The 10,780-nt window shown below is 31.0% G+C and overlaps 1 protein-coding gene and 1 long non-coding RNA gene across 2 annotated transcripts; one reads left to right on the top strand and one right to left on the bottom strand.

Moving 5' to 3' along the window:
• Nucleotides 1-7,005: 7,005 nt before the first annotated feature.
• LOC142228387 (uncharacterized) lies at nt 7,006-7,944 on the bottom strand. The gene has a single exon (XM_075298807.1). The coding sequence runs from the start codon at nt 7,942-7,944 to the stop codon at nt 7,006-7,008; it is 939 nt and encodes a 312-aa protein (XP_075154922.1).
• A 1,666-nt stretch (nt 7,945-9,610) lies between these two features.
• Nucleotides 9,611-10,037, top strand: LOC142240074 (uncharacterized). The gene is made up of 2 exons (XR_012723166.1): nt 9,611-9,759; nt 9,824-10,037. It is a non-coding gene; the product is annotated as an uncharacterized LOC142240074 (long non-coding RNA).
• The last annotated feature ends 743 nt before the right edge of the window (nt 10,038-10,780 follow it).

Genomic DNA, 10,780 nt, shown 5'->3' with positions numbered 1-10,780 from the left:
AAAGTAGCTTTGTAAAATAATTAATTAGTTATAGCAATATTTTTGCTTATTTGATTTGCACTTATATATATACTACACTTTTTTAAAAATGCAGTCATATTGTTCTTTAATTAAATAGTAAATTTATTTTAGATTTTATATAATTAATTAGTTATAGAGGCAATGCGCTATTATTGGCATTTCTGGCTTATTGTCGTAAATAAATAAATAAAAAAATCATGTTTTATAAAACAATTTGTTTTTTTTTTCAAATTTTCATTTATTCTTCTTTGTAAACTGCCTTTAAATAAATATACAATACATTTTTGTAGTTCGGTGCCTTTTATTAAACTCTGCCAATAGGTTATGGGCCCAGGCGAAATAGCTCAAGATTTTAAGACTACATTTGAGAAATTGAATCGAAATAATTATCCGAAATGGAAGAAAAATGCTGAATGTGTTTTGATACGTGATGATACCTGGTCAGTTATTAGAGAAGATGTTCCTGCTCAAAAGGATGACAAATGGAAAAGAAAGGACGAAAGCGCATTGGCCTCAATATATTTTATGATCGAAGATGATTTGTATCAAATAATAGAGGAGTCTAAATCTGCAAAAGAAGCCTGGGTATTGCTTAAAGACCATTTTGAACGCCGTTATTTCAGTGAATGTGTTTTTATAATGAAAAAAATTTGCCAAATGCAGCTTGAAGAAGATGGTGATATGGAAGACCATATAAGAAAAATGCAGCAAGAAATAAAGAAGCTATCATGTATGGGTGAGAAGCTAAGTGAAAGTTGGGAAGTTGCAATGATTCTTCGTAGTTTGCCAGTGTCTTATGATGCGTTAGTAACAACTCTGGAAGCTAGAAGTGATAATGCACCTTCTCTAAATGTAGTAAAATCCAAACTTTTTGAAGAATCTAGGAAAAGATTGCAGAAACAGAATTTACCTAGCAATTTATCTATGATGAACGTAAAAGGTCTACAAAATAAAAAGGGGAGGCATCTATCAAACGTAGTGTATTTCCATTGTGGCAAAACGGGCCATTTTCGTAGAGATTGTATTAAGCTAAAAGAGAATCCCAAAAGAAATACGTCAAATCTTATAATAGATGATCATGAGTCTGATGGCAATTTATGTTTCTGCTTGGGAGCTAGTTATAACAATACAGATTGGTATATTGATTCTGGGGCTACAAGCCATATATGCAACAGGAAAGAATTTTTTGATCGTTTTTTTTTTTTTTATTATTTTCATCTATGGATTAAACCCTTACAGACTAACAGTAATATATTACATTATATACATATTGTTTGTTAATATATCAAGTATTTAATAATAATGTTATCTTTTTCTTTACATTGTATTTCTCTTCTGACAAATCAAGATAATAATAAAATTTATTGAATTCTTTACAAAGACGGCGAAGTGGATCGTTGTTTTCAAAGTTCGTTCGAAAGTATTCAATGTGGAGCAGTTCAAAGTTGCGGGTAGGTCTAAAGGGAACATTGAATGATATGCTGTTAATAAGGAAGTCAGATTTAAATCTTCCGTTAATTAAATCAACCATAAAACAGATATTCAGCATGGTACGTTTCTTTTCAGTGTAGGTAATTTGATGAGCGATAGTCTTTCTTTGTAAGACGGCAAGGTTTGAGGTGTCCAGTTATTCCGACGTAAACAAAACAGTAAAAATTGTTTCTGAACAGATTCAATACGATTGCAATGAATTTGGTACTGTGGGTCCCAAATTACAGATCCATATTCCAGGATAGGACGCACAAGTGAAGTATATAAATTTCTTGTAACAAATGGGTCAGAAAATTCCTTACTCCAGCGCTTGACAAATCCAAATGATCCATAGGCCTTATTTACAGTCATAGAAATGTGAGATCTAAAATTTAGCATGCGATCCAAAAGTATTCCAAGATCTTTAAAGGATTCAACAGTTTCAAGCGTTGTGCCATTCAAGTTATAATTCGTGTCGATATAATTTAATCTATAAAAAGAGATATGCTTGCATTTCCTTATGTTCAGTTCCATCATATTCGATGAGCACCATCTGTACATGCTATTCAGATCAGATTGGAGTAAGGATTGGTCATCACTATTCCGAATAACCTTTATAATTTTAACTTCGTCAGCATACATGAGAGTGTAACCATATTTAATGGCTGATGGAAGGTCATTTATAAATAAGCAGAACAATAGAAGGCCAAGATGACTGCCTTGTGGAACACCAGAAGGCACATGTATTGATTTTGAAATAATGTTATCAAATACTACAAATTATGTACGATTCTTTAGATAACTTTCAAACCAGGATACCATTAATTCACTGAAGCCCATGCGATGCAGTTTGTACAGTAAAAGTGAATGGTTTACTTTGTCAAACGCCTTACTAAAATCAGTATAAATGACATCAGTCTGTAAACGATCTCTAAAGCCTTCAATAACCATTGTAGTCAATTCCAAGATATTTGTTATGGTCGAACAAGATTTACGGAATCCGTGTTGTTTAGGCGATAGAAGAGAGGAGACTTGATGATTCAAACTATCAGAAATAATTTTCTCCAACAGTTTTGGAATAGCACTTAATTTAGCAATGCCTCTATAATTCGTAATATCTGACTTGCTTCCATTTTTAAATAGCGGAATGATAAATGAATTCTTCCACAATGTAGGAAAGTGACCTGTGCGCAAAGATTCATTAAACAGAAATGAAAGAGCAGTCGAAAGAGAATGAGCACAATATTTGAGGATGTTACTGGGAATCCCATCAGGGCCCGGGCGATATGAACATTTTATCTTTTCCATATAACTCATCACAATATCAAGAGAAATAAATGGAGTAGTGAATGTCGAATATTCCTGTATCTTATATGGGTACGCATCAGATTGCTTGAAATCCTTATGGCAGTAAGTTGTTGCAAAGAACTTTGAAAACAAATTACATATAGATTCATTATCATCCCCAGCACCATAGTGAAGGGTTCTTGGATACACATTTGATTGACGTTTAGAATTAACAAATCTGTAAAATGACTTTGGATTAAGCTTCAGTTCATTTTTAATTTTCGATAAATAATTGTTATAGGATTGTTTATTCCACAGGTTGTATTCTGAACGAGCAATTGAGTAGTTTGCATAGTCAGTCACAGATCCAGATTTTTTATACTTTTTATAAAGTTTATTCTTTCTATTCTTCAAGTTACGTAATTTACTGTCATTCCAAGGTGGACCAGTGTGAGAAGTTATTCGAATTAATGGAACAGATTGGGCTATGAATGAATTCAAAGTTTCATAAAATGTACACAGAAAAAAAAGTGTCTCGTAAATTTAAGAAGATTTTTACAATAATTTATTACAAGAATTTTCCAGAATTTTAGTTCATTTTTCGTATCTTCAACGAAAATTAACTACTGGAAAGGAAATTTTACAAATTCTAAGTAGCAATCGCTTAGTTCATGGCCTACAAAATACGATGGAAATTTCCTTAAAAAATTTCTTAACTGGTAGTTAAAAATTCGTTTGTCATGCTATAAAACTACTTGTGAAATGTAAAGTACTTTCTAAATAATAAGTGCAATTTACTATAAAATTTTTTTGTATGAGAAAATATTTTTTTACGAAAAATGAACTTGAAAGTGGATAGCAATTTCTTACTGACAATTCCTATAGTTAATAATTGTTGGTAAAAAATTACCCAATGAAATATTTTTAGTTCACATGTAATTAAATTTATAGACATTTTCGTCAAAAATGGTAGATAACATTTCATGAAAATTTTGCAAATTTTAAGTTAAACGTTTCATCGTTCATAAACTGGTGTGCCTTTACGAATATTATTCTTAGAGTAAATTGTCAGCAGATGCGATGAACTAATGCACAGTACAGAGATCTTTATCGGAATAGTGAAATGTGATTAATGTAAAGATGATGTAACTTGAGTTTTGTTGTGTATACATGAGCGTGGGGTTGTTTTTATTTTTGTTCATTTAGTGGTTTGTGTGTGCGTGTGTTTGTTATTCGTTGATGGTTTTTGGCTGGATGAGGTGTTGTTTTCAATAAAGGCACATGTGTTTTTGTTGTTGTAGGAATGTTTTGGCTTTGCTTGGTTTTGTTTGGCATGCTTCAGTTGTATAGTTGGCGTTGGCGTGGGCTGTTGCATCTTTTGAGTAGGTATGCAACAAGGGAATATAAAGGCATGGAATATTTTGGATTTTTGAGACATATATTGGTGTTTGTTTATTAAACCTTTTAAATGAAAGTTATTAATATTTGATCGGTAGTTTAGAAAAAAGTTATTAAGAATATTTAGTAAAATATGTTGAAATTGAAGGTGTATTGAAATTTTCATTATTCAATGAAAAAAATAATATTCAATTCCAGATGAATTTGGAAAATTTTTGTTATATCTCAGCGTACAGTTTTGTCATAAATTGGTAAGTGTTTTTTAATATGGCTTTCTTTTAAAAAGAATATTTTTTATGTATATTATTATATGTTAATTAATTTTTTTGGAAACCAGTTTAATGTTTTTCTTTGTTGTAAAAGCAATATTTAATTTCAGAGCTCCAGATGGATTCGAACAAATTTAAAAAATAGAGAATTGGTAAGTTTTCTTTTACAAATTGGCTTTCTTTCAACTAGAATATTTACATTTTTATCGTCAAAATTACAGGTTTTTAATACCTTATTTTAGTATTTCTTTAAACAATTTTTTTTAAAACCAATGTAATATTTTTAATGTAAAAAACAAATATTTAATTTCAGAATAACCCCATAAAAATTTGGACAAATTTTTAGTACTCCTTTGCTTGTAATTTAATAGTGAATTGGTAAGGATTCTTTGACTTTCTTTTAACCCTGTACAGTCATCCTTATTTTTTGTACATTAACGTCATCCTTCGTCATTTTGACTACGGCTGATTTCAAGACGCTATAATTTTCATCGTGAGCGAAAAAGTGAACCAAACTTGAATTTATTTTCTTATTCAATTTGGTTTTAATTAGTACAAAACAAAAATTCATAAAACAGTCTAATTAGTATAACTTAAATTTACCATTTCCCAATAGACTAAAATGCATTTTAAATCGATAATGAAATTGCTTGTCGTTATTTTGACGAATAATGACTGTCTAGGGTTATCAAGAATATTTGGTTTTTTATGCATATTATTATTTTTTTCATTAGATTTTTTGAAAACCTATTTAATAATTTTATTTAATGTAAAAAATAAATATTTAATTTCAGAGTAACCCAAATTTTTATATTTCCCCTCAGCGTACAATTTAATAGAGAATTGGTAAGTTTTATATTAAAACTTTGGCTTTCTTTCAACAAGAATATTTGTTTTATTATATCCTTCACATCGATAGCAACACAGTTTTATGAGTTTATTTAGAATACTTCATTATTTCTCTAATTGTTTCAGGTACAAATTTTATGAGATACGTTTTCCAAAGAAAAGTTGAATTTCTTCCACCATTTGATAAAATGCCCCCAAATATGGTAAGTTACAAGCTAAAATGAAGAATTAAAATTATATTTCATTACACGATGTTCATTTTTAACAATTTTCATTATTGTTTCCATTTTTTTCCAGCAAGATGTGAAAAAATTACCTACGATGAATAAAAAAAGGATAAGTCAAAATGTCCAAACAGCGAGTTCAAATGAACTACTCTCTGTTCCACGAGGTCATCATTTTTATTCACAAAAAACATTGTATTAAGAACTTTCATCATAAGTTTTTATAATAAAGTACTTTTGCTTAAAGAAAGTTTAATTTTAATTAAAACGGTTTATTGTTCCTTTAATTATTTAATTTCTCTGTACTGCGGAATGACTGATTTAAAAATAGTTTAGTCGTCGACATTTTAAAGAGACTCTTAACCAATTTTTATTATCGGGTTTCCCAAAAAATAAGCAAGAAACCAAAATAATACAGACTTTTTAACTTGGTAGGGGTATATAAATCTTATGGCGTTGTAAAAATGAACTAAAATACAATGTTATAGATGAACTAAAATTTAAGAGAATTATAAACTAGACAAGTTGAAAAAAATCTTAAGGGCTAAATCATGGTCAATATTACTACAGTTTAGTTCATTTTGCAATGGAATAGGGTTCACTGTTTTTTCAGTGTATTTATTGATTCATCAAGATTTCTCGCTGGTAATATTTTATTCCAATCCACATTTAATAGTAATGAGTTCAGTTTTTCATAATCAGTTCTATTAAAAGAGAATATTTTATCAGTTTTCAATACGAGTTTATTTCGCATAGATCTCGAAAAAGACATATTTATATCCATACAGACAGTGGGATGATGAACATCTTCAGGATTTACAACGGCATTGACGCGTGATAAAAACACATCTTTTAGTTCATTTGTAAAAAATAAAGTAATTTATTATTCGAATTTTGTATGTTGCTAATTTGAAAAAGACCATCTTTTAACAAGTTTTCAACAAATTCAGATTGATATCCATTTCTTAGCATTGGTACGGAGTAATTCATTTCCTCACAATATTTCCATGTAATAGATGGAATGTTAAAATCACCAGACAAAACAATCAAATCAGAGGATCTCGCAGTAGATAGGACCGATTGGATAGCAGTCAAATGAGCATTATAAACATCGTTACAAGAACCAGGAGGAATATAGAAGCAAGTCACAAACAATGAATTATGGCCGCACCTTATTTTCACTCCTATATATTCAATTTGAAGTTCATTTGGAATATCAATTTTTGATGAAGCAAATTTCGAAGAAACAGCAATTAGGACGCCGCCACCAGATTTCTTCAAACCAGTTGTACGGTCACATCTATAAATCTGGTACTTGTCGCATAAGATTTCAGTATTTAAGATATTACTTTGAAGCCAGGTTTCAGTAAATATAATCAAATCATAATCAAAGCCAAAGCTATCCGTATATAGGTTGCATAATTTTGTGTTAAGTCCCCTGACATTCTGATAAACTAAAGTAAAATTCGTATCAGACAGGGTTTTATTCAGTTTTTTGATTGCTCAACGGGACGTGCAGGTAAGCGGGCAACTCTATCTCTAAAAACAAATTCATGCACCACAGCTCTGTAAGACCAAAATTCCGGATTGACCACTGTGTCAAAAATGTCCTCAGGTACGAAAATTTTGAATGACGACTTGTTCCTCCTCTCTACAAATTGCAGTTTAGATACCTTAATGTCTACATTTGCATTCAGTTTTGATTTTATGTAGTAATGAATATCATCCTCAGTTGTTTCTGGAGCAAAACGGGCAGCAAAAATGGTTTTCATTGGGGGTAAGACCCTTAAAGGTTTTGGAGCTGAACCAGCAGGCGATTGATTTGTAGGTGTATTAAAAGGAGAAAAGAATGCATTAGTATTAGTTAACACAGTAGCTGGTGCCACTACTGTTCCAGTGTTCAGTGAATTCGAATGCGACGGGGTAATAATAATAGGTGGAATAGGTAAAGGTGCAGTTTCAGCGTTGTTAGTAGGAATGACAACAGTCTCTGAATCCTGAATATTATTATTGGTGTTAACTAGTGTCGGAGAAATTGTTTCAATCTCATTATTAGATGAATTCTTGTTAGATTTAGATTTCTTCCTTTTTCTGGAATTTTCAGTTGGTGATTGTAACACTATGTCCAAGTTTGAAGAATTATCAAGAATATTCTTATATTTTTTAAAGCGATCTGAGATCAAATCAAAATCCCTCGAAATATCATCGAGTCTGGCTCTACAGTTTTTAAAAAAGGTAAAAAACTCGCCATCAATATGTTTGCACTTTTCACAGCACCACCGCAGACCCTTATCTTCACGTAAGTTGTCAATTGTGCGTGCTGCTAATTGCGCACATTTTGAATGGTAACTTGTTGAACAAATCCAGCACGAAATCATTTGTTCATCCAATTTAGTGATACGACACGATGGTATAGGGCAAGCCATTTTTTCAATTTTTCTTAATATGTGAAAGACAAGAATGTGGATACAAATATATTTCCAACAATTTCGCAATGAATATATATATGATTCAGACTTGAAATCAAAAGTGAAATTTAATACGTAAAATCCAAAGTATACTTCTAGGCATATACAAAATCAGAGTTGAGTTTAGGTTAGCAAATTCAGTACTTAGCTATTTCAACAACCAGTGATTAGTACTTAGCCTGATCAACAACCACAGAAAAACTTTTGAAGTGAGCTTTTATCAATCAAAACAGAAGGAGAACAGTGGCCAACACTATTGAGTGAGGAGTAAGCTGACGTTTCTAATTTGTGTACTCACATGTCAAAGCGCCTTTTCTCTTTGTTTACAGAAACCACGAAACAACAACAAAAACTGAAATATTTGTATTGCTTTCGATGTTTTGCAGTTTTATAAAACTTTATAAAAATACAGCTTTCAACACAAAACAGCTCAAACGAAATATGTCGAACAGAATGCAAAAGCTTTAGATCACGTTAAGCACCGGTTTTAGCACAAGTTAAGCGAGATATTCACAATGAAATTTTAATTTTAATTGGAGCAACTTGAAAACACGTCCAACAATGTAACAATGTTGACAACAACTGTTTGGATAACAATTGTATGAATACTATAACTGTCGCAAATGGATATAAACTAAAATCTTCCGGAAAAGGTAATGGATACTTGGATATTTTAGATGGCAAGGGAAATGAAAAGAAAGTGCAGATTAAGGATGTTTTATATGTTCCAAACATTGAAAGCAATTTGTTATCAGTCAAAAAATTGGCCGAAAGAGGATTTAAAATAATTTTCAATGGAAACGAATGTGAGATATATTTCAAAGATAAAATTTGTACGATTGCTACAATTCATAATGGTCTATATAAACTGAGGACTTCAAATTCAAATCAAAAGGTTTTGACGGTAAGTCATTTAAAGTTAATCCACGAATGGCATAGATCCTTTGGTCATCGTGATATCGAATGCGTAAAAAGAATGTTGAGAGAATTTTATGGAGATTATACAAAAACATGTAATTATGAAGATAAATGTCAGGTGTGCTTAAAAGGAAAGTTATCGAAAAGTACTTTTCCCAAAATGTCGGAACATAATAGCGATGAGGTATTGGATCTTGTTCATAGCGATGTGTGTGGACCAATGGAAAAGGTTACTCCCGGGGGTAAGCGTTATTTTGTCATTGACGATTTTAGTAGATATATGGTAATATATTTACTGGGCCGAAAGTCGCAAGTCTCCACAAAACTAAAAGAATTCTGTAATATGGTAAAGACTAAATTTGGGAGATATCCAAAAGTCATAAGGTCGGACAATGGAGGAGAATACACTAGCAATGATGTTAGTAATTTCTTAAAGCAATGTGGAATCCGATGCATGCTGATTGATGCAGATATGCCAAAATAATATTGGGGAGAAGCTGCGGTAACAGCTACCTACCCAATAAACACAGGATGAGCGTTTTTCAAATGCAACAACTTTTCAGTTTGAGGGTAAATATAATTTTCAACATAAATTCAACTTGACTTGAAATAACTCATCTTCAATACATCTTCAAATTGTTTGCGAATTACTTCCAATTTGCCAAAATGTTGACGAAATTTTTGAAAAGGTGTTGAAGACAATATGAGAAAACTTTGACAAAACACTACCCTAAAATGCAACGAAAAAACCATGTGGTTTTCAATACTTATTTGTGCAACGAAGTTCGTGGTCAATTGCAAGAAATAAAAAAATGGAAAATTTTAGACAAATAACCAAATAGTTTATAAAAATAGGTAAGTGAAAAGAAAAAATGAAATAAAACTTTAAGGAAGTCACTAAATGTATATCTCTTTGCAGAAAACTAAAATTATGGATTCTACGTTCTTGAAAACATTAAAAAGCTGACCGATGAAAAATGGTGGACAATTAACTGGAACTGCTTCAAATAGTTTATAATAATTGGTACGTCAATATGAAAAATTAAATCAACACTTTAGAGAAGTCACTAAATTTAAATCTCTTTGCAGAAAACTAAAATCTTTGGATGCTACATTCTTGCAAACATTAAGAAGCTGACCAATGAAAATGAGTGGCTTATCGACAAGAAAAAGTTTCCAGGAACATTACAAGTGCAACCAATTAAAATAGTTAAAAACAACAAATTGTTGAAATCAACAACTTCTGGATGAAAATGTGCATCACATCGTCAGTTTAATTCATATGCTATTATCAGTTTAAAATGGATATTTTGTGAATTCCTTCTGCTGGAAGTCGGTGAAGCAAACATATCTCTACAAAATACTATTTTATAAATGATGATGCTATGAAGTCAAATTGAGAAGGGGTGTTGAATGCAAATTAACTTGTTTTAGAAACACATGTTTTGTATTTCTTTATTTTTAATCAAAGTAGCTTTGTAAAATCATGTTTTATAAAACAAATTGTTTTTTCAAATTTTTATTTATTCTTCTTTGTAAACTGCCTTTAAATAAATATAGAATGAATTTTTGTAGTTCGGTGCCTTTTGTTAAACTCTGCCAATAACAACAATCGCAACGCCAAAAAAAAATTTGGATTATTTAATAATAATTTTATATGTTCTTGCATTAAGCGAACACAATTCGAGTGGAATACCCGACCGCAAATAGCATCACATCTGAAGAATTAGAAACTTCCGCCTTACACTCGCCACAAACTTTCACCATATATATCAACGAAAAAATAAAACGTCCCTTGTTGTTGAGAATGAAATGACAATCTTTAAGGTGGGTATTAAGTTCTAGTTTAGCCGATAAAAACGTCATTTTTTCACGT

This window comes from Haematobia irritans, chromosome 1 (assembly GCF_050003625.1).
Source record: "Haematobia irritans isolate KBUSLIRL chromosome 1, ASM5000362v1, whole genome shotgun sequence".
NCBI classification, from domain to species: domain Eukaryota; kingdom Metazoa; phylum Arthropoda; class Insecta; order Diptera; family Muscidae; genus Haematobia; species Haematobia irritans.
The sequence above is the reverse complement of the archived record's forward strand: the minus strand, read 5'-3'. Positions and strand labels throughout refer to the sequence as shown.